This window comes from Gopherus flavomarginatus, chromosome 4 (genome assembly GCF_025201925.1).
Source record: "Gopherus flavomarginatus isolate rGopFla2 chromosome 4, rGopFla2.mat.asm, whole genome shotgun sequence".
Classification (NCBI taxonomy): Eukaryota; Metazoa; Chordata; order Testudines; family Testudinidae; genus Gopherus; species Gopherus flavomarginatus.
Genome location: NC_066620.1, coordinates 42,592,000 through 42,615,939, shown reverse-complemented (window position 1 = coordinate 42,615,939; position 23,940 = coordinate 42,592,000). Strand labels below are relative to the sequence as shown.

The following is a 23,940-nucleotide window of genomic DNA, read 5'->3' as shown; positions in this document are numbered from 1 at the left end:
GTGTCCTTCGCCGAAGCACCTGAGACAGCTACTATGTGGATCTCGCGTGGGCATGGGCTGTTTGCAGCGATCACAGGGCTTAAAGGCCTGTGCCCCGGCTAAGTTCCCATTGGGACTAACAAAACTCTAATTCTGCTCAGGGCTAACTAACTCAAATCCCAACCATATACACTAACTTTACAAGAACTCTAGTTCATACAAACAAAGCCTAAGCAACACTACTAAGAGCAGCAAACATTGCATGCACCTTCACGGGTGACAAGAAAGAACTGAGGGTGGAGAAACCGGTGGTGCCCCTTATACCACACCATGCGGGCGTCACTCCAGAGGGCCCCAGAGCCACCCCTCTACGGATACTGCTGAGGGAAAAACTTCTGGCACCAGTACATTTGGCGAGCACACACACCTAATGTGGAATGGACATGAGCAAGCACTCGAAGAACTACTGCTTCTGTCAGCATACGTTGTTGGGGGGGGGGCGGTGGAAGAGAGGAGAGGGGAGAGTGTATGCCAACATAGGCTCTCTAGTCCTGGGATTTTCTGATCCCAAAGGGTGGTCTGCGTCCTGGACCTGCGAGACCTCAACAGATACCTAACAAAGCTAAAGTTTCGCATGGCCTCCCTGGCCTCCATTATCCCCTCCCTGGATCCAGGAGACTGGTATGCCGCCCTCAACCTGAAAGACACATACTTTCACGTAGCGATCTTCCCAGGACACAGACGCTTGCTCCGTTTTATGGTTGGTTCGGCCCACTACCAGTTTGCGGTCCTTCCATTTGGCCTGACTACAGCACCAAGGGTGTTTACCAAGTGCATGGCGGTAGTCCACATTAGTGCCAGTTCAAAGGATAATCGGGGCCGTGCTCGACTCGATCCGGGTGAGAGCGTTCCTGCCATTAGACAGGTTTCAGGCCCTGATATACCTCATCCGGGAGTGTCCGCATTTCTCCTGACAACGGCCAGGGTTGCCTGCGCCTGCTAGGCCACGTGGCAGCTTGCACATAGGTGGTCTGCCATGCCAGGCTTCGCATGAGGCCCCTGCAACAATGGCTGGCGTTGACCTATTCCCAATCCAGGGACCACCTGGAAAAGATTGTAACCATTCCTCTGGTGGTTCTCACCTCGCTACACTGATGGACTGATCCTAAGAAGATCCTGGAAGGAGTCCTGTTTGACAGTCCCGCTCCATCTGTTGAGCTAGCATCGGACACTTAGGACCTCGGTTGGAGGATGCACCTCGGACATCTCCAGATTCAGGGGATGTGGACCACGGAGGAGACAACGTTACACATAAATGTCAAGGAGCTCAGAGTGGTCTGGCTGGCCTGCGGGGTCCTCCTACTGTACCTGTCAGGCAAAGTAGTGAGAGTCCTGACGGATAATATGGCCTATACATCAACAGGCAAGGAGGAGCGCGCTCGTTAGCTCTCTGCCAAGAGGCTCTCCATCTCTGGGACTTCTGTATCGGCCATGGCATCCATCTGGAAACTGGTCATCTTCCCAGCATCAAGAATGCCCCAGAAGATAACCTCAGCAGGAACTTCTCCTCTCACCATGGGTGGTCTCTCCACCCGGAGGCAACTTGCATGATCTTCAAGAGATGGGGAACTCTCCAAGTAGATCTGTTGCCACCAGGCAAAACAGAAAGTGCCATGGGTTTTTCTCCCGGGAGAGCCCGATCAAGGGCTCCCTCTCCGATGCCTTCCTCCCGTCGTAGGCCAAGGGTCTGATGTACGAGTTCCCTCTGATCCCTCTGGTCAGCCGGGTCCTAGTAAAGATCAAGAGGGACAAGGCACAGGTTATCATGATCGCCCCTGCGTGACCTCTCCAGCACTGGTTTGGCACGCTCATGAACATGGCAGTGACCCTTCTCTGGCTCCTTCTCTACTGTCTGGACCTGCTGTCACAGGATCACGGTCGGCTTCTACACCTCAACCTCTATTCTCTACACCTCTCGGCGTGGATGCTCGGTGGTTGAACCCGGAGGAGTGTACCTGCTCGGAGGATCTCCACTAGGTCTTCCTAGGAAATAGAAAGCCATCACAATTCTAACTTAACTGGCCAAGTGGATGAGGTTTTCTCACTGGATGTTGGAATGCGGCATTTCTCCCTTGCGTTCTTCAGTGCAGCCCATCTTGGGCTACTTACTGCGGCTCATGAACTAGGTGACTGTCTAGCACATTCTTCCATCAGAGTGCACCTTGCAGCCATCTCCACATTCCACCAGCCAATCCAAGGTCAGACACTCCTTTCTCATGACATGACTGTCAGGTTCCTGAGGGGCCTCGAGATTCATACGACGAAGTGGGTATTCACCCACGAAAGCTCATGCTCCAAAACATCTGTTAGTCTATAAGGTGCCACAAGACTCTTTGCTGCTTTTACAGATCCAGACTAACAAGGCTACCCACTGATACGAGAGGCTTTACGTGCAGGTATGGGCCCCTGTCCCATAGTGGGACCTTATCCTGGTCCTCTCCAGGCTCACTGGCCCGCCTTTCAAGCCGCTGGGCTCCTGCTCCCTTTCCTACTTGTCTTGGGAGATTGCTTTCCTGGTGGCGGTGACGTTGGTGATACGAGTCTCAGAGATTAAGGCCTTGACCTCAGAACCGCCTTACATAGTATTTTGCAAGGACACGGTTCAGCTGCAGCCCCACCCAGCTTTCCTGCTGAAAGTGGTATCTTCCTTCCACATGAGCCAGGACATATTCCTGCCAGTGTTCTTTCACAAGCCGCACAAAACTGCTGAGGAGAGGTATCTGCACATGCTGGACGTCTGGAGGGCCTTGGCTTTTTACTTGGAGCATACCAAGCCTTTCCGTAAATCGACCCAGCTCTTCATCGCTATGGTGGATAGAATGAAGGGCCTTCTGATTTCTTTGCAGAGGATTTCCAACTGGATAACCTCGTGTATAAAGATCTGTTATGAGCTAGCAAAGGTCCCACTGCTGCCAATCATCAGGGCCCATTCAACTAGAGCGCAAGCATCTTTGGTGGTTTTCCTGTTACACACCCTGATCCAGGACATCTGTCGAGCGGCATCGTGGTCCTTGGTCCACACATTCACATCTCATGATGCTGTCACTCAGCAGGCCAGAGACAACGCTGGGTTTGGCAGAGCTGTATTACAATCTGCGCCACTGTGAACTCCTATCCACTTCCACAGGAACTGCTGGAAGTCACCTAATGTGGAAGAGACATGAGCAAGCACTCGAAGAAAACACAGTTACCTGTTCCATAACCGGTATTCTTCGAGATGTGGTGTTCATGTCCATTCCACAACCCTCCCTCCTTCCCCACTGTCAGAATTTCTGGCAGGAAGGAACTGAGGGTGGGGGGCGCTGGTGGCGCCCCTTATATCGTGCCATGCGGGCACCACTCCAGAAGGCGCCAGAGCCGCTCCCCTACGGATACTGCTGAAGGAAAAACTTGTGGCACCGATACATGTGGCGAGCACACGCACCTAATGTGGAATGCACATGAGCAACACATATCGAAGAACACCAGTTACAGAACAGGTAACTGTCTTTTCTGCTGGTATATTCTCCCTGAATGACATTAGCTATGTGCATAGAAGCCACCTTCTGTTGGCATAGCTGCCCCTACACTGAGGGTTTTGTTGGCATACCTGTATTGCTGTGGGGAAGGGGATAGCGTTTTTCCCCTGATTGACACAGTTATACCAGTATAAATTTTAAGTGTAGACGGGGCACAGAATGCAGGCATGCTGGATTAGTGCTCCAGCTCCTCACCCCTCATCCTTTTGTTGGCAGTTGAAATAACAGTATCAAACAGAAAGCTCAAACTAAGTTTCTTCATCAAACAAAGCCCTTCCTAAGGTTTCCTCCCATTACCTTTCAATCCTAGAACCTGGTTCCTTCAGCTTAGAGACCCACTGCAATCTCCCTTATGTCCAGAGTGGGATTGTCTTGGTAAATCAGCAACAATCAGTCATCATTCCCATGCAGGTCCCAATATGTACTGACAAGGTGGATGGATAGGAAACTCTGCCACCTTGTTACAATTGAATTTAGCTAAATCATTGCACATAGCAATGTGGAGGATCTTGAATTCGGTGAACACAACAGCATTTGAGTTCCCATCTATGATTCACCTGGATAGGACATTTTACTGGTTATTGAAATCTGTGTTCTCATTCATGCATAGGGTTTATAATGTGTATCCAACTGACAGATAAATTACAAGTTTAATTGATTTGGTGGGAATGCAATTTTTATTGGACCAAAAGGGGCAACGAACTCTGAAAATCTTTAAATTCACGTTGTTCTTATCCAGAATATATCCAAATTGTGTTAGGAAGCTCATGTGGGAGGGTATAGCACACAGGACTACCTTTTCCATTCTTATGATTTGATTGATACTGTTTTGTTTCTTTTGTAATTTCTTGCTGTAATTTTTGTTTATGTACCTGCTGTTTCACGAGAGCCTCATTAAAAGAAGATACACATCCCATGGGCTGTTTTACTCATCAACTTAAAAAAAATAGTTTGTAAGGAGTAATAAAACAGGATTTGACTGGAGCCTTCTAGGAAGAAATGGTTTTAAAAGTAAAGGGCTCTGAAACAAGAAGGGATTTTAAAAGAAGAGGGTTGTTAATGTGGATTTCATTTAAATCAAGCATTTTTTATTTTAAAAAGCTATGGTCTCATGGATGTGTTGGTTTTTGTGGAATGTTTGACAAAAGTACATTATTGATCGTTGCAAGAAACAAGTTAAGAGATGGTTAACAAGATAATGGCAAATTAAATTTTCTACTCATGTAGGGATTAATTTCCTACTAGATCAGTAAAACATTTTTGAATAGAATGTTTTATCAGGAAGAAACATGGCGGTAGAACATTTTCACCAAATATTTGTAAACTGTACATTTTACTATATTTTGATTAGTTATCAACCTTTTATTAACCTTACTTGGTTAAAATAGTTCCCACTTACTATCAGAATAGTGCTTGTTACCACCATCAGTAGTGCTGAACATTGCTTGCAAAAAATCTCTGGATCCTATCAGTGTAATAAAACATTTGACCATTTAAATGATCCAACTGGTATGTCCATATGTAATTTATTTTTAAAAGCAATTTGGGCAGACTTTTTCAGTGGCTCATAGGAAACAGGTGACAATATTTGACCTCGAAATGTATATACCCTTAGAGTGGTGGTGTTTCTCTCTGTTCTTCTTTTGATCCTCAAAGGCTTGACAGATGCATAGTTTCTGCCATTTGAGGGTCTACTTAGGTTATGATTTTGGCTTGATGGTAGCTTTTGTTGGATGTGCGTTTAGGTGAATTAAGGAACTTTATACCCACGACCAGTGTGAATATTAACTAGTTCTTAATGCTCATTTCTGTTCTTAAGAGAGAACTTCGTTTTCATGAAAATTAAATTGTAAATCGACATAAAAGTTAACTTCATCACCAGTACTGAGAGTGGGCCTGAAGGTTTCATTTGCACATCATTTGAGAGATTAGAGAGTCTTCCTTCTCTTTTCATATAAGAACAATATTTGATTGATTCTTCTGGTGTAAAAAACAAATCTGAGAACTTCTCGTATTGATTAAATAGGTCAAAGCCTTCCAAGGCTGAAATTTTTCTTGAAATTAAGTTTTCTTAAAACAGAGGGGCCATCTCATGCTATTTGTTTGAATCAGATCCTCCCATTGAAATCAGTCAAAAAGATGAAGTTGTATAGTCAAGTATTACAGCTAGATTATAAGGGAAGGGAGACACTCTCACATCTGAATACTGGCCAGACAATACTGCTTTTGTTAGCAATTAAACTTTGCCCATAGCTTCTCACTGTATTTGGAATGTTCTCCATAAATTTAAGCATTCAAGTTGTCTTTCTAACCTGTTCTTTAAATGTAAAATGTTTCTTATTATAAGTAATTATTTCCATTTTGATTTTATTTGTCATTTGAAACCTCTGTACTTGACAAATTAGTCATAACAGAGGAAACTAACATGCATAATAGATTTGAGATTTGGATCAAATTAAAGGTATATTGAAAGTATTGGAGAGAAATGTGAAAATACAGTTAGGTTAAATGAGTCTCTTGCCTTATCTTCATTTCTTTATTTAATTCCAGTTCTGTGTTTTTAAAGTTTTATTTTGAAGTTAAAATGAATTGATACCATTATCTGGGATTTGAATTGCTCTGTCTTCCCTATTACCAAGCAACAGATGCTGTACAGTTCCCTTTGGAAGTTGATCCATTGAAGTCAGTAGGAGGCACTCAGCATCTTGCAGCAATAGGTTAAGTAGACTTGATAATAGAGACTGGTGCTGCACTCTTTAAAATCAGTGGGAGCAGGATAAGACCCATGAAGACTATAACTTCATTCTGGAGTCTGAGGTCATATATATGCTTGAAGTTTTGAAAGCAATTTGTAGCAGTTACATCAGCTTGTGTTTGTTATAGAATGACTGTGGCGGTGGCGGCAGAGAGAGAAACCACACACCCCTGTATGGTTTGATAGACCACAATGCAAACTTAATTGGAACAATCAGTAATTAGGTTTTGGTGCCCTTTGAAATTGTTGCAGTTACTAAATGTTAGCGTAAATGTAACCATAATAGAGAGTTTAATTAAACCATCCAGTCTCAGTGGTTGCCCCATTCTTTTCTCCTATAGACTTGTAGCTGGGTTGTGAGGTTTTTGTCTCAGTCTTGTGGCAGAATGCACCATCCTAATAGTCTTGTGTTAAAGGGGAACATAAAGTATGTTCTATATCATCTAGTCTTCGAACCGCTGAAATGTTGGGACAGGCATAGGCCACAAATTTCAGAAGCGAGTTAAGGAATCAGAAAAGTAAAAAAATGCTGTTTGTTTGTTTGTAGTTTTGTTCATTGGTCTCAAAGGTTCAGCGAGTTCACATAAGAATCCAAGCTTTTGGGTGCTTAACTGAACAGAGTCTCCAAATATTTTTGAGCTGCTTCTAGTGCTATAAAAAAAAATAGATTTAAAGAATTTTATGGGTGTGAGAGAAAGAGTGTATATCTTGTGGGAGGTGGTGAGCTGAGTTAATAAGTGTTTGGCTCTGGAGAAGGTTTACTTTGCGCTTCCTACTCAAGGCTGTACTGGAGTAGTCTCTCTGCCAGGTTCTGTGTTGTGAATCTTTCCCTGTGCCCTGCTCTGTTACATTATTTATTTTATTATATTACTGTAGGCTCCATCCACAGCCTTAAGCTAATGCAATTAGCTCTTCCCTTTTAGTCCTGAAGGAGTTCCTTTTTTGGGGAAGCAATGTTTTGGTTCCTTACTGGGCATATGGCCAGGCACCTCAGTTTCCGTGCGTTATTCATGCTGTTAGAGCATATTTTAAAAAGCCTCATGTACTGACGTATCCATTGTGGACCATGTTCTAATAAAAAACAGAAATCTTAGGAAGAATTAGTGAAGTACTATCATTTCGGTCCTTAGTAATATTTTTATCATGGCATGTGAAGAAAATTTTCTGTTTGCTTAGATTTTCATGTAGACTGGTCTTTGAGGGTGGAATAGGTGTGTATGTGTGTGTTGGAGACGCAGTTTCCTGGTAACCCCTGCACAAATCTAACAATCATATAGTGTTCCTCCAACAAAAACTTGAATGTGGTGGCATAGAACACCCACGAGGAAAAATTGGTGGGTGTTCTGCATCCACTGGCAGCTCCCCATCCCTCCTCCACTCTGCCTTCTTCCCTGAGTGTGCTGCTGCGTCTTCTCCCCCTCCCTCCCAGCACTTGTGCCGCAAAACAGCTGTTTCGCCTAGCAAACCTCAGAGGGAGAGCAGGAATGTGCCCCGCTTGGGGGAGAGGGTGGGGGCGGGGATTTGGGGAAGGGTCCAGTAGGGGCATGGAGGGGTGGAGTTAGGGTGGGTACTTTGGGGCAGGGGTGTGAGCATTCACCAGCTCAGAAAAAAGTTGTCTCCTGTGTATGGTGGGTGCTTCTAGGTGAGCACTATCCTATAGACCCCTATTAGCTGACCCATAGAACATATTTTACTTCATAAAGCTTAGTAGGTATTAATTGGTGTGAAATATTGTATTGCAAAAAGCTGAGGAAGCATGAAGAGAGTAACTCAGAACTAATTTTAGAAAGCGCTTGCTGATTTGTGTATCATCATAATAAACATTTTCTTTTGTAGTACTTAGAGATACAGATGATGTAGTAGTAGCAGCAGCAGCAACAGGTGGAAATTCCGGTAGTATTCCGTTGTGAACGGCACATCGCTGGCATTTTACTAATGGATCCTAGTGTGCGAATTTACATTCTATTCACTTCCCTTTGCTGTATAGGAAAATTGAAGTTACCAGAGCATATATCAAACACTTGAATACGTTATTTAAAAAAACCTGAATTTATTTTCTGTTGGTGTGTTTTCTGCAGTTATTCTGGAATTGAGCAGGGATTCAGTAACTAAAATGCAAATTAGATTATAAGAGAGGAAGCCCTCTGAAAAATCATTTTATGATAAGTTATCAAAATCCAAGAAGTTCAAACAAACATACTTTGAATTCGCTTTAAGCAAATCCTGTGAAAACATGAATCTTTCAAAGTGCTTCACAAAATTGGTGGAGTTATTGTAAGAATTTTGACCTACCTTTGTTAATTTTCCTCAACTGTTAACCCACCTTTCCACTTTTGTATATAAAGTAATTAGTCTGTCTTGTGTTTGCATTTCTTTTGAATTTATGTTTATTTCGTTGTATTTACTGTTCGCTTTGGGTTTTGTTTTTCTATCATTGCTCTTCTATCATTCAACTAAAGCTTTGATCCCACATCTTGTAGACTATTGCTTATATACACTTTTGAGTGCTTAGATCAGCGTAAACTGTTCAGTTTGTTCCTTTTATACTCCATTTTTGTTTTAAAATGTGGCAATATACATTTTTACTATATTTTCAAACTAAAAACGGAAACCTTAACTGTAAAATGTATTTACTTTACAATTGTGTACCTTTTATATCTATATCTGTATCTATATCTATATATCTTAAAAAATTATTAGCTTTAAAAAAAATTTACTTGTTCTTTTTTGTTTGTATAGGGGAAAATGCAGTGTTGCCCTTCTGAATGAGACAGAATCTGTGTTGTCATATCTTGATAAAGAGGTAACACACATCACTAAACCTTTTGTTTACTTCGACTCCATAGATCCCAATATTTATCTTCTGATATTTATAGTAGGATTTTAGTAAATGCATACAATTAAAAAAATTCAGTATTGAATGTCTTGTTAGAGGTTGGTGAAAATACCTCCTAACTTTATAAGTATTATGTATTAAAGTAATTTAATACATTGTATCTTCTCTCTTTTTATTATTATAGTCAACTAAATAGTTATTGTCACCTGAACATAAAAATTAAAATATACACTTCATTCAGATATGTTAGGTGCTTTTTTAAAAAGTAGCTTAAAATATTATTATAAAACCTTGAATATAAAAAGCCTTTTTCAGTGGTTTTATTAGTTATTTTAATATTGGGCAAACACATTTTTGGTTTGAAATCAGTATGAGTTCATTTTCATAGTTGTGTACCAGCACCATTAATGGTTTATAAGCTGCTACTCCACTCAGCAGAGGTAAAGGGCACACCAGTGCTTTTTTGTGTAGGTCTTATTCATTAATTAATAGTGTTTTGGGCTTTGTTGTAATTTGTAAAAATCTTTATGAGAGCTTAATTAATTAATGGGGAAAAAAGTAAAATTCAGAAAATAGATTTCATCAGACATACCAAATTCTGGGCATAAGTAGCTGATCATTGTACCTTTAATATTGTACATACACTCTTATGAAATGTCTTCCAAATACTTGTATTCATTACAAGAGACTGAATAAACCATTTAAACAGGGAGACAATATTAAATTTACTTAAATCTGTATTCACTAAAATGGAGATTAATATATTTTGTAGGCTTTCTATTTCCATGTCTTGCACCCTAAAAGGGAGCTTGGAAGGTCAGTACAAGTGAATTTGATATTGAAAAAGTAGAGTTTCTTTTTTGTATTTATAATTTTTAAATGAAAGAAGTTTGTAGGTTTAAAGTAAAATGAAACAGTTGAATTAATATTATTGCAAATATCTTCCTTTTTAGGATACTTTTTTTTATTCGCTGGTATATGATCCATCACTGAAAACACTTTTAGCAGACAAAGGAGAAATCAGAGTGGGACCTAGATATCAAGCAGATGTACCAGACATGCTTGCTGAAGGTAAATATTTGTTGGCCGTTGAATGGTAAAATAAAAAAAATCAACATATCACATTATTATTTCTATTGACTTGCAAAGGTGAGATAGGCACGTTCCAAAACAGAAATATCTTGGTTCCCTATCGTGAGGAACAGAAAAAACTACATTAGATATAATGGGGCACCAAAAGAGGGTTCATTGGGTAACCAGTGAATGGACTTTATGACCCGGTGAGGTTTTGTGCGTCATAATATAATTAAGATTTATTTTTTTTTAATTGACCATTTGTTTGGTTCAGTTGGCTCATTTCAGGTAGGCCTCACAGGAAAAAGTGTCTTAAGGACACACATTATAGACACTATAAAGCAACAACAATACAAAAGAAAAATGTGTGCTCTCCTAAAAAGGCTTTGCATGCTGAATGCATGACCTCCCCTTTGTTAATTATCAACTTACACCAGGGTTAAGGTGGTATTTAGTATTTCTTGTCTGTTTTGTAGCAGGGTTGAAATAAACATTTCTTCCCTAGAACATCTTGAAAATCATAGGTCCTCTTACCTTGCTGAAGTAGTTGGAATTTTTAAAATTTCTATTAATCTTTTGTTACACATAAACTTTTATTTTTTGTTTTTATATGAATTTTACATCTGGTATATATTTAAAGCTGATTTGTACTGTGATGGGTGTGAACTGTTTGCCATCTATTTTTAGTGCACATATATTGGCTTTGGAAATGTTATGAACAGTCTTTGTTACTGAGTTTTATGTTCTGATTAGAGTGGTAATAAAGGAAGCAGTTTTCCTGAGGAATGGCTAAGATATAAATATTATTTCCTAACAATCTTGGGTGTTGTTTATTTCTTGATAAGGGAAGCACTTTTATGAAATTCATACCAGTAGCACAAAGTCAATGGGAGTTTCCAGTGCACATGAAATGCAGGACTGCTGCACCCTTAATGGAATGCTAAAGTGCTCTTTTATTCCTGTCAAGTGTGCTGCTTGTTTTGTTTGTTTTAAAAGCAGTATTGTTCAAAGTTTGTCTAATGAACTGTATAATGGAAGAATGATTTTTTTCAATAAGAAAGGTAGACTGATTTATTATAGATGCAGTGTGGCAGATCAATGCGTTGTTATTTTGATTATTTATTTATTAGCTACTTGACAAGGTAAGGTAGTCATGGAAAAACTTTTTCGGCGTTGCTTGTGAAGAATATAGGCTTGCTACAAACATAACTGGAATATGATACAATGGACCTGATGTAGGGAACCAAATAATTTGTTTATTATATAAAGATTCATATGATGAAAGAGAATGTTTACTAAGGATATAGATAGAGAGGGACTGTGACATTTTTGGGTACAGAGCTAATCACTATCCCCTCTTACAGCACAAGAGAACCTTGTCTGTGCTCACGGGGGGAAAGTTGCCCAAAACAACTGGCTGTTGGCAATATCAGTGCTCCATTCAGGTTTCACAAGCCCTGTTCTTTCCCTCTGCAGGCTAGTAGTTTGCACAGCCCAGCCCTTAGGCTCCCTAACTGAGTCTTTGGGGCAAAGCAGAGAATACCTGTGGCAAAATCAGTGGAGATAGTTAGCCCCAGAGTTCTGCTCTGGCCCTGGGGCATAGGCCTCTCCAACCTGTCTGTACACTTCACTTTCTTATACCTGAGTCCTTCAACTGCTGGGCACTCTCAGTGCAAGCAGATTTGCTGCCTGTGGAAGCAGTGTCCTCAGTTCACTAGCTTCACCTCAGTTCAACACTCTTCTTAGCCCACAGCACTTAGGACTTGTCTACACATACAGCGCTACAGTGGTGCAGTTCAGTGCTTAGTGATTGAAGATCCCATCTATGCGGATGGGAGAGCTACTCCCGTCAGAGTAGGTAATCCACCTCATCAAGAGGCAGTAGCTGTGTCAATAGGAGAAGCCCTCCTGTTGACATAGCACTGTCTACGCCAGGAGTTTGATTGGTATAACTGCATCGCTCATGGGTGTGGATTTATGTGGTATAGTTATACCAACATAAATCTGTAGTGGAGACCAAGCCTTAGTCATGTCTATAGTAAAACCAAATAGAAGTCTAGTTGACAAAGCTTAAGATAAAAATCCAAATAGATGCACCTATAAGGATTGGAAACATATGGATACAGATCAAAGGAGAATATAAAATGCAATCTAGAGCCCATACTTACTAACAAATTCCTTTTCTGTCTAATAAGGTATTACGTACCCAATGATCAGTCAATACAGCACTTGTCCAGTTGACAACTTCATGGTTTGACTTTACAACCGTAAAAGAGTTCTTTTAACATAGGTTTTTGTATGACACTTATATCTGGAGCCCTACCAAATTCTCGGCCATGAAAAACACATCACGGACTGTGAAATCCGGTCTCCCCCCATGAAATATGGTCTTTTGTGTGCTTTTACCCAATACTATACAGATTTCACAGGGGAAACCAGCGTTTCTCAAATGAGGGGGCCCCACCCAAAAGGGAGTTGCACGGGGGTCTCAGTATTGCCACCCCTACTTCTGCGCTGCCTTCAGAACTGGGTGGTTGGAAAATGACGGCTGTTGGTTGGGCACCCAGCTCTGAAGGCAGCGCTGCTGTCAGCAGCCATGCAGAAGTAAGGGTGGCAATACCATACCATGCCACCCTTACTTCTGCGCTGCTGCCTTCAGAGCTTAGCATCTAGAAAGTGGCAGCTGCTGACTGAGAGCCCAGTTCTGCAGGCAGCAGTGCAGAATTAAGGGTGGCAATACCATACCATGCTACCCTTACTTCTGCATTGCTCCTAGTGGCGGCTCTGTCTTCAGAGCTGAGCTCCCAACCAGCAGTCGCTGCTCTCCGGCTGCCCAGCTCTGAAGGCAGCGCTGCTGCAAGCAGCAGTGCAGAAGTATGAGTAACAGTACTGCAACCTCCCCCTACAATGACATTGTGACTCACCCACAATCCCTTTTTGGGTGAGGACCCTACAGTTACAACTCCCTGACATTTCAGATTTAAATTGCCGAAATCATGAAATTTACTATTTTAAAAATCCTATGACCGTGAAATTGACTAAAATGGACTGTGAATTTGTGCTGTTGTGAATTGAAATTTAAAAAAAAAGAGCATTGATGTGTCATTGTCAGAATTTAAAATATGTATTTGCACCCATTAATTTTAAAAAAAGCGTAGAGACTTTATGGTAAGGGGAGTACATAGTATGTATGTATAAGGAAGTATTGAAGCAAGGGGTGAAAATGTGTTATAATGGTCACCTAGTAGTGACCATTAAGGTTTCGTTGTGACTTTGGTTATAAATGTATTTTCATGTCTACATAACTTTCTGAACAGTTCTTCTTTTGGGTTAAAAATATTTATTCTTAGCCTCATCTCAAGGGAATTTTTTCCCCCAGTTTTGAGCAAACTCTGTTAATCAACTATACAGCTGTATTGGGTGGACAAATATAATTTTGAATGGTAAAATAACAAACTAACTCTTCAAGATCCTTTGTTCACATTAATTTGATACGTGGGGTTTCAAAATTCAAAATTTCTAGGTGTCTAGTCCTCACTAAGAACTAATTATTGCTAATTTCAAAAGATCAATAGGTCAGAAATGGATTGTTTACAGTATACTCATTTTCAATATTTGTAATATGTATTTTCTGTAGAATTTTTGCTGACATTAGGAGCTAGGATATTGTCTGCTAGACATTAGGTATGTTCCAGTTGAAGTCTGTTAGAGTTTTGCCATTGAGATTAATAGGAGTTGGATTGGATCCTAAAATAGTATAGTAGATAATATCTATTTAGTAGATTAAAGCCTATGTAGTAACTTTTCTTCCTACAGAAGCTTTCTTTAGAGCTGAAGGTTTTTCTAAAATTAAATTCCTTAACATTAAAAAAGTTTTTGTGGTGCTTATAAACTCTATGATCTAAACTCTGGCTCCATTGCAATTCCCATTGAGTTCCTTGGAGCCAGGATTTCTCTGTGTGTTACAAGCCTTGCTCTTGCAGAGTTTGTTAATCCCAGAAGTATAGTGGATGATGAGATCTTCAGGCTGTCATGTAGGCAAGAATTAGTCCATCAGTATTCCTGGAGGACAAGGGAGCCAATATATCCCCTGATTCTTTGTGCCAACCTCCGAGTGGCATAAGAACACATCTCAGCTGTCAGAGTGCCTCTGCATGTGACCTGGCACCATTTTCTGAATTATAGCAAAATTGATCCCTGTGGAGTAGGAGCTAGAGCACTGGATTGGGATTCAGAGATCTGGGGTTTATTCCTAGTTGTGCCACGGGCCTACTGGGTGATATTTCACCTCCCTGTGCCTCAGTTTCCTCATCTATAAAATGGGGATAATGCTACTGACCTCCTTCTGTAAGGCTCTTTGGAATCTACTGAAGAAAAATGCTGTGTGTGAGCTAGGGTTATTTTAACAACTAGGATTCTCATTCACAGAATGGAATCTGAAAAAAGCTGGTTGAATAGCATTTATGGAATAAAATAGTAAGTCTTGTAAAGATGGGATCTTGTGAAAACTTGTGAATCTTGAAATAGCAATTCAGGCCTACATTTTCAAAAGTGTCTAATGATTATGGGTGCCCAACTTGTGACACTTTAAACGAGCCTAATTTTTCAGAAAGTCCTGAGCACCCACCCTTTAAAAATCAGGTCTCTTTAAAGTGTCAAGATGGACACCCAAAAATCAAGGCATCAAAAATCAGTGGTCACTTTTGAAAAATTTAGGCCTTAGATAATCTAGTCATACTATGCAGTAAGTTCAGAATGTTAGTAACTTCATTCAGATGCAGTATGTAGGGGCAGTTGAGAATAAAAGTAGAGGAAAAATGCCTTCTTCATAAGTCACTAGTAAACAGAAGTTTTAAGAAATCCTCCCATACCTTATATTAAGAAAAGAAAAATATTAGTGACATGCACCATCAGTTTGTTTTGAATGGTTACTGTCATAAAAATCTGAACGAAAGCACTGAAAGCATGCTAATTCAGATTCGCTTTCAGAAGGCTGGTCACAAAGTGGATGTTAAATGGAAAAGTTCTTTGAATTGTGAAATGTCTACGCATATTCTATAAGAACCAAATTGTTTTGCTATAAACATAATGATGGCTTCTATAAGGTTTGTAAACTGAAAATTCGGATTTTTATTTTAACAAATGAAGATTTACATTGTGTCTGCCTCCAGTGTTTTACATTTTTCAGTGGCCTATTCAGGCACAAAAAATGAGTTGGTGCCTGTCTCTGTACTATGGATATTGATTTTGTTTCCCTTGAAATTAACTTTTTTTCTTCCACAGATAATATAGATCAGCAAAATCCAGAAACACTTTATGTAGCACACAAACCAAAGATCTGATTGTACTTCCTAGACTTTCTTTTATGGTTAAATTAGATTCACTTGTATTTCATTTTAATTTTTGTGATGAAAAACATAGTTTCCTTTTAACAAATAAAAAAAAATTAATAAAACCTCACATAAAATGAGGCTATTGTAGATTTGGCTGATCTTTATCTTCTAAAGCAGTATAGTAAATTATTTTTAGATGGTTGTTTTTGTGTTAATAATTTATTTAATAGTTATGAACTCATAAGAACATATAGCTATTTGGTAACAACTTGTACTGTCTTAGCACAGCTTCCAGAAAGAGCTGCAGGCCCTTGTCAGGTTTGTTGTCATCTACAGCTGAATGTTATTTCTCTTCTCTCATGAGTAAGGCTAAGATGATGTCATGGAGGTCGCAGAAGTCATGGAATCCATGACTTCCAGTGACCTCCATGACATTGGGGCTCCTGCAACTGACCAGCTGCTGCTGGCAGTGGGGGACCCTGCAGTAACCCAGTTGACACAAGCAACAGGGATCCCCCTGCAGCTCCGAGGGACCCCGGAGCTGCTCAGTGGGCGGGGGAGGGGGCCCTAAAGCTCCTGCTGCTGGCAGACTCCTCTCCTGCAGCTGCTCAGCCACCCTGAGCAGCTGTCCTCCCCCCTTCCTGTCGTCTCTCCCTCCCTCCCCCTGCAGCTCCCAGCCTGCAGCACCAGAGGGACCCCGGAGCTGCTCAGTGTTGGCAGGAGGTCCCCCAGAGCTCCCTTGCCACTGTGGGTCGTGGGGGACCTCCCGCAGCTCCCAGCCCTGCAGGGCGGCAGGGGATTCCTCCCAGCCACTGGGCAGTGGAGTCCCTGTAACTCCCAGCTGCTGGGGATTGGGGGGCGCAGAGGGCAGGGTGCTGGACCCTACTCTTTCCTCATTTTGTCAGGGATGTTTTTAGTAAAAGTCAGGAACACGTCACGGCTTCTGTGATTTTTTGTTTATTGCCCCTGACTGGTCCATGACTTTTATTAACAATATCCATGACAAAATCGTAGCCTTACAGATGAGTAATAGGCATTCCTTGTCTGGAGATCCCCATCCACTTAAGTGGGGATTCAGCCCTCCCAAAAAAACTAACAAAAAACTAGAAGCTCTGCACCCGGCATTTATTTTCCACTGCAAAACCAAAGTATGTGTACATATTGTCAGGAAATAAAACCCCAACTTGTTTCCAGATTCCAAACGGTTACTATTATAAAAAAGTATAACATTTATTTTTATAATTGTGAAAAGAAAATAAATGTCCCCTGTGCCCTGTAAGGGTAAGTTTACACGGTAGCTGGAGGTGTCATTTCCCACTTGGCTACACATACATTTGCTAGTTCTGGTCAAGTTAGTGTGCTAAAAATAGTAGTGTGGCCGCAGGGAATTGGTCTAGCAACCCAGATATGTACCTCAGACTAACCCATGGCTAGCTGGCGCCGGTGCTCATGCTGCTGCAGACACACAGCTATTTTTATTGTGCTAGCTTGGTCAGAACTAGTGCATGTACATCTGCCTGAGCAGGGAATTACACTTCCCAGCTGCAGTGTAGGCGTACAGGTAGTGACATATTAAAGACCAGATCCTGATTTGAGAATCACAGGAGTTATGTTCCTGTGACTGTTGGATTCTTACTGTAGGATTGAGGCAGAGGTCGACTGAGGAATCACTGTTCCTTTAGTATTTATTGTTCATATATCCCCAAGTGCTTTCCTCTAATAAAACTTCAATAAAATGCTTAATGTTAGAAAAAGTCTTAACTGGTGAATGATTTCCCCTGAGTTCCCAGCTAGACAAGAATTACAGTAGTCCGTTGGTAGAGCGAAAACATGACCTAGTTAACTTTTGACATCGGCACACAAAAGAATAGATTTGACTCTGCTAATAACATTTTTTGTGGGGAATTACTGGGAAAAACCCTTTGGTAATGTTCCACTGCAACTGCTTCTAACTCACTGGTCCTCAAACTTTTCATGGTCCTGCCCCCTCCTCTTCCCCCCCCCCCCCGAGCTGGGGCCAGGAGCAGGGCTGTGGTTCCCAGGGGAAGGGGAGGGGCACAGACAGGGAGCTGAGACTGGGGCCACAGCTGGGGGCGTGGCTGGGGCCTGGAGCAGAGCTGGGCGGGGCTGAGACAGAGGCCAGGAGCGGAAGCTGTGGCCAGGCCATGATTGGGGGCCAAGGCTGGGGGTGAGTCTGGACCAGAGCTGGGGTGGGGCTGGAGTGGAGCTGGGAGTGGAACAGGTCTGGGTAGCGCTCCCTTGCTGCCCCCCATAGGGGCTGTCCAGGGCCCTGCTCCACCCCCCCCAAATGTTTCTCCATAGCTCCCTAGGGGGGGTGCGCTCCACAGTTTGGGGACCATTGTTCTAACTACATGTAACTGCAGTCTGGATTCTTTTTCTGTTACATCTTCCACACTGAGGATGTTGCAGCAGAATTTGGCTAGGACAAGATCCGGGCCAACGATAACTGGGGTCAAATGCTTTATTTTGCTGCTTGTTTAACACTGTGAGGAGGGAGGAAATACCATATTTTCCTGTGGTGGCACAACACTGAGTTTGCAATACCCTTCCTCCTTTAAGGGCTTATCTCTGTCCAAAGTTGCCCTTCTGTGGTTTGAAACACAGAATGGACACTCTTCATTCAGTTTAAGCCAGTCTCATTACACTGCCTGTTCTTAAAGTTGTCTGACGCTTCCAAGTATAAAATCTTGTTTTCAGTTGCAATAACTTTACTAAACTGTAACTGTTTGAGCTGAAATTTTCCAGGCTTGGTTGTCTGCCTCAGGCTGCATTCTTCTGGAAAATTTCAGCCAAAACAGTTCAGTTGTTTCTAAGAATGAGTTTAGTGAAAAATACATTGTTTTTTCATTGGTTTAAAAGTACAGATGACCTTTTCTTTGGAAAAAAAGCAACATGCTTTGGAATAGGGACTTGAAATTTGGCAAGGGGGTGGCCTTTGTGTGAGGGATGTGCCTTTTGGTGTCCGTGTGAAAATCTGTCTAAATTTGGCCAAGTTTTATAAACCTTCAAAAAAATCACGACTTGCACATGCTCAGTAAAGACTTGCTAGGGTTTCACAGCTAAAAACTCCAAAAATTCCATCTGCACTAGGCATCCTCCACTCAGGGCTGAACGTGACTTTCCCTGCAATTGCAGCTCTGAACGGCTGTGAGCCAGACTAGGGCTGGTCACCAGAATAGAAGGCAAGAGAGCTTGTCTCTCCCGTCTTCTCTGTGGTGCCCCTGCTGGCAGCCAGGCATGTGGACAAGAGCTGGAACTGGGGTTGGGAGCAGTAGATTGAGACAAGAGACTGGAAGAATTTTTTGGGAGAGGGACACACACAGCTGGGATTAGAAGTTGGCAGGAGTTGGGAGGAGACTGGGACTGGCTGGGCAAGGTGATTGGGACTGGGAGCTGGAGAGGGAAATAGGGAATGGAGATTATGTGGAGAAAATGATGGGAGCTAGTGGGACAAGAGTAGGTCTGGAAACCATTGGGGCAGGGGGAAGGATGTGGGAGCAGATCTGACAAGCCACTGGATAAGGAGACTGGGGACAAGGAGTGGGGATGGGTAGGAAAGCGGGTTGGGCGAAGAGACTGGGGTGGAGAAGCTGGAAGTGTGTTGGGGAGAGTTTGAAGTGGACAGGACAGAAGGGGTCAAATTTGGGGAATGGACAGAAGAGTCTGGGCCCAGCTGAGCACACTCCACTGCAGAGGCTGGAATGGAAATCATCATTTCTGAGTCTCGCCATTTCTCTGCTGTCAGCACATACCTGTGAAGGGCGATGGCAAAGGGTGTTACTTCCCTCTGGTGCTGGTTGAAACAAAGGATGATAACCTATTGCTGCTATCAGCTACTTTGTTATCTCAAGTGGGATAGATTTGTGTGATGGATCCACCCCTGCTGATTATCCTTGTGGGCATCAATAGGATGCCACATGGTGGAATTTCTGATTTTTCAGTCTGCCTTTAAAAAAAAAAATGAAGGACTTATACACAAAAGCTATGTTAAAAACATTATTATTAACGTTGCAATGTCAAGCACTGAAATGTTAGAAAATGCCAAAATTAAGGTTGCCAGTGCATCCTTGTGCATGTGCAGTAAGATGCAGTCTTTCATTACATACTTTTTTTTCACATAATACCCCAGCCTCATTCAGTGCACAGGATGGACCTGCTCTGGGGATAAATCTGGTTTCTGTACAGGACCCCTGCTTCATTTGTTGCAGAAGTTGGAAGCTGTGTAGTGAATGAGGCAGGGGACTGCAGGAAGAGAAGAGACAGTCTCATGGTGAAAGCAGTTGAATGCTGCCCTGGCGAACTGGATTCTATTCCTGCCTGTCACAGAGTTCCTATGCAATGCTAGTTAAGCAGCTAGTCAAACTTTTCAAAGATTGTTATTATTTATTCTTCATTTTCTGGGTGCTTGACTTGAGAGCCTGGGGTCTGATTTGCAGGAGTTCAGAGCACTCATAGCTGCAACTGAAGCTGGGAACTGTTCTTTGATCATATAAAATGCGATATAAGGCTAAATACTATGAAAAATCAGGTTCTAGATGTCTCAAATTGGAGGTCCAGAGCAGGGCTGGCTTTAGGAAGTGCAGGGCCCAATTTGAATAGTTTCGACGGGTAGGGATGACTCACTCGGCGGCGCGCCGGGTCTTCACTCTGGGTCTTCCGTGGCACTGAAGGACCCACCGCCAAAGACCTGGAGCTAGTGAAGGACCCACCGCTGAGGTACCGCTGAGTGAATAAAAATTAAAAAGGTGCCTAAGTTAGGTGCTCTTCTTTAAGGTGCGGGGCCCTCTTAGGTGCAGGGCCCGATTGGGGGGAATCGGCCTAAAACCAGCCCTGGTCCAGAGTTAGTGGATACTTTTGACCGTAACCTCACTGTGCCCGAGTTGCCAGTCTGTAAAATGGTGATAATATGGGTCCCTCACCTCATCTCATCCCTGTTAAAATATATGCATTAATACATATGAAGCACTCATATCTATAAGTGATGAGCGCCATAAAAACGTTCATGAGGAAATAATTCTGTATTCAGAGCAAAGTTTGAATAGTGTGCCATAAATAAAACCTGGGCCACTCACTGGACAAGGGGAAAACAAAACAATGAATAGCTGCTCATTAAGCAAGCGCTGTCCATTCTGTAGACTAAATGAGGCCGGAGCCTTGTAGAATAAATACACAGTCTGTGGGAAAAAATATGTAATCCTGTAATTAAAGACTGTATCATAAAGGAGACACACAAGAAGGAGGAATTAAGACTGCACAGGCAACCTTAATTCTTGCATTTTATTGATTTTTTGCAACAATAATAACGTTCTTTTTTTTTTGTGCTATATCAGTTTAGCTTAAGTCGGTTCCTTACTGAATTAAGCTAAACTAATATAAACCAGGTTTAAGTCTGATTAAAAGTGCCTGCACTGATTTTTGCACTGGTTTAGCTAAATCAATTTGAAATAACACCTTTAGTTTAACAAGTGTTACTTTGGATCTTGACTGCTCCTCAATTAAGCCTTTCTTTCAACAGCATCTTACAATTTAGCCTATGAACTAAGCCTGCTTTGGGGAGAAGCTACTATCCATTTTTGTCAGGAGGGGGATGCTACAGTATCAATGTGAGGCAGACCCTCCCTTTCCCCAGAGTTGAGTGTCACATTCAGTGCTCCCAACTTAGTCTGATCTGGGACCCAGAGACTGACCTTTTAAACTCTAAACCAGAGGTCGGCAACCTTTCGGACATGGTGTGCCAAGTCTTCATTTATTCACTCTAATTTAAGGTTTCGCGTGCTAGCAATACATTTTATTGTTTTTAGAAGGTCTCTTTCTATAAGTCTATAATATACAACTAAACGATTGTTGTATGTAAAAGAAATACGTTTTTTAAAATGTTTAAGAAGCTTCATTTAAAATTAAATTAAAATGCAGAGCCCCCCAGACCGGTGGTCAGGACCCAAGCAGTGTGAGTGCCACTGAAAATCAGCTTGTGTGCTGCCTTTGGCACACGTACCATAGGTTGCCTACCCCTGCTCTAAACTCTTGTCTCCTGGGAAGCAGTGCAATGCATGATTGAGCTAATTTTCTGGCCTTATTTCTAGGCTAATGGAAAGTTGTTTGATGACATCACTAATGATGAGAAGTCTGCAGTAGCAGCCAGTAGGGAGTGCATTTGTAGGGAGATGCATAGAAACCTTGAGTAGGAGGAGACAAATGGCTGAGTGACTCTAGCACCCACAAAGAGCCTCTATTTACGTATAACTGCACACTGCACAGTGCATTATTCCTTTACCAAGGTAACATTTTAATATTTCTTACAGAACATAAAATGTAGGTGCTTCCTCTCCCAAAGCCAAAATAAAAAGGCTTTGGACAGAAGAACAGTGCAAAAGTTGGGACAGACAGTATCCTCTTTCCCCCAGCCCAGAAGCAAGGTGTCAGGTGCTTGCATATCTGGACTGTTGTTCTTTGTACAACCCATGGTCTTAGCAGAGGTCATGCCTGATATGGTTTGCTTTTGGTGTGTGGGGCTAGGCTGCCTGAGCAGTTTGCTGACCTGGTGGCCAGGCCTCCATTACTTTTCTGAGCTTCCCACAGCTGTTGCTATATGATCCCAAAGGGAGAGTTGTTGCAGAAATTTGTTTGCAGGCCCTGCTCTTCAGCCCCCCCAATCATGGTACTGTATATTTATAAAATAAATTATATGTATTTGCTGATGTTTATCAGTTCTTAGGAGTTTGGGTTCTTATGTATCCTAAAGTCAACAATTTTTTTTTAATGCATGACTGGCAGGTTCAACTGCTGCAGCTTTAGGAAAGTGGTATGTTTTAAACTAACGGCTTGTTTGCACTAGAGAGATAAACATTATCATTTATTTTGCTTAAATTGTTCAATAATGAGACACTAGTTGCATTCAAAGCAATTTATTAACATTATCGCATTAATCTTCACAATGGTAGTGTTATCCCCATTTTACAGATGGGAAAGTAAGGCACCTCAGAGGTTAAGTGACTTCCCTCAGGTCTACAGAGTCAGTGGCAGAGCCCAATTAGAATGATACTGTAAATAGATTCTACCCCTCTGTATCTATCTAAAAATACAAAGAAAATATAATCTGTATCTATCTAAAAATACAAAGAAAATATGAAAAATTCTAATGTGACAATCAGTATCTCTTGGGAGCAGCGACAATAAAGGTGTAATGGTACTGTATAAAAAACTGGCTGCTATAGCCTGTAGTGCACTTCAGGATCCATGTCTGTTTGGAACTCTGAGGAGGCAGGCTAGGAAGGAAAGGAAAGGCTCTTGCATAGCTCCAGGACAGAGGTCATAATTTAGGATTATTCTTGGGAATCAGAGAAATTGCAAGAATATGAGTAATAAAGTTGAAGTGCTGTCATCAATCTGAAATGTCCAACAAATCCACACGTGGGAGGTCTCTCTTCCCTTTTACTTCTCAGTGATGGGAAAAACCCTTCCTTCAACACCTTTCCCTGTCCAGTTTCCTGTGCACCCTCCCTGGCACTGCCCCTTGCTCTGCTTCATCTTCCCAAATCCCTCTTTGCCAAGCTCCCTGCCCACCACCTTTGCCCAACTCCTTCCCATGGGCCTTGATACCTGCCAGGCCTATTCTCTGCACTGGGCTCAATTCCCTGTGTTACTCTCTTCCCAGTATGCCGTTGATGTTCCTGTCCTCAGCTCAGCTTCCTCCCCAGCAGGCTGTTCCTGTTTGCCTGAGACCCTGCCCTGACCTAAGCCATGCATGGGGGAGAGTGCTGTTGGCTGGAGAGGAGAGGCACATATTGTCCCGGATCCCTGCCCTTTGTCTCCACGCTTAGCTCACCTTTGTATCTCCCCCTCCAGTGCAGGCAGCTGCTGCCACCAAGACACCTTCCCGCTGCTCCACCTGCCCACTCGGGCTGCAGCATTCCTACTCTGCACAAGTAGGGAGCAGCTTCTCACTGCAGGAGCTGGCAAGCCCTGTCGCACCCCCTGTTGGGGTGGTCAGAACTGCAGTCCAGTCCTAGCTGACGAGGCTCCCAACAGTAGCTTCTAGTGGCAGCTGCAGCACTGGCTGCAGCTCACACAGAAACCCTGGACTACTAGGGGAAAAATATGTAAATAGTGCCTCTCTTGGTGCATGCCCAAGCCTCGCCAGGGAGGTGAGCCCCACAGTTTGAGAACTATCACTTCATCAAAAAGACCTTTTTTTTCCTCTGTCCTGATGTTAGAAGTTGGCTGGCGGCGTACTTATTTTTGCAGTGTGGCAGAGTCAGGGAGCAAAACCACAACTATAAATCTATTTGAACAGGATGGATTGATTTAAATCAAAGTGAGAAATCACTGATTTTAGTTGCAATTGCAGGCTGTGGCACAGAATTT

The 23,940-nt window shown here is 42.3% G+C and overlaps 1 protein-coding gene across 1 annotated transcript in view; it reads left to right on the top strand.

Annotated features, from left to right (window-relative positions):
• The window catches only part of MTA3 (metastasis associated 1 family member 3), a 213,261-nt gene that overhangs the window by 57,464 nt on the left and 131,857 nt on the right, over positions 1-23,940 (top strand). The window contains exons 5-6 of the mRNA XM_050951856.1: positions 9,052-9,115; positions 10,102-10,219. Of these exons, the coding sequence (XP_050807813.1) occupies positions 9,052-9,115; positions 10,102-10,219 (182 nt within the window). The remainder of the gene's footprint in view (positions 1-9,051; positions 9,116-10,101; positions 10,220-23,940) is intronic.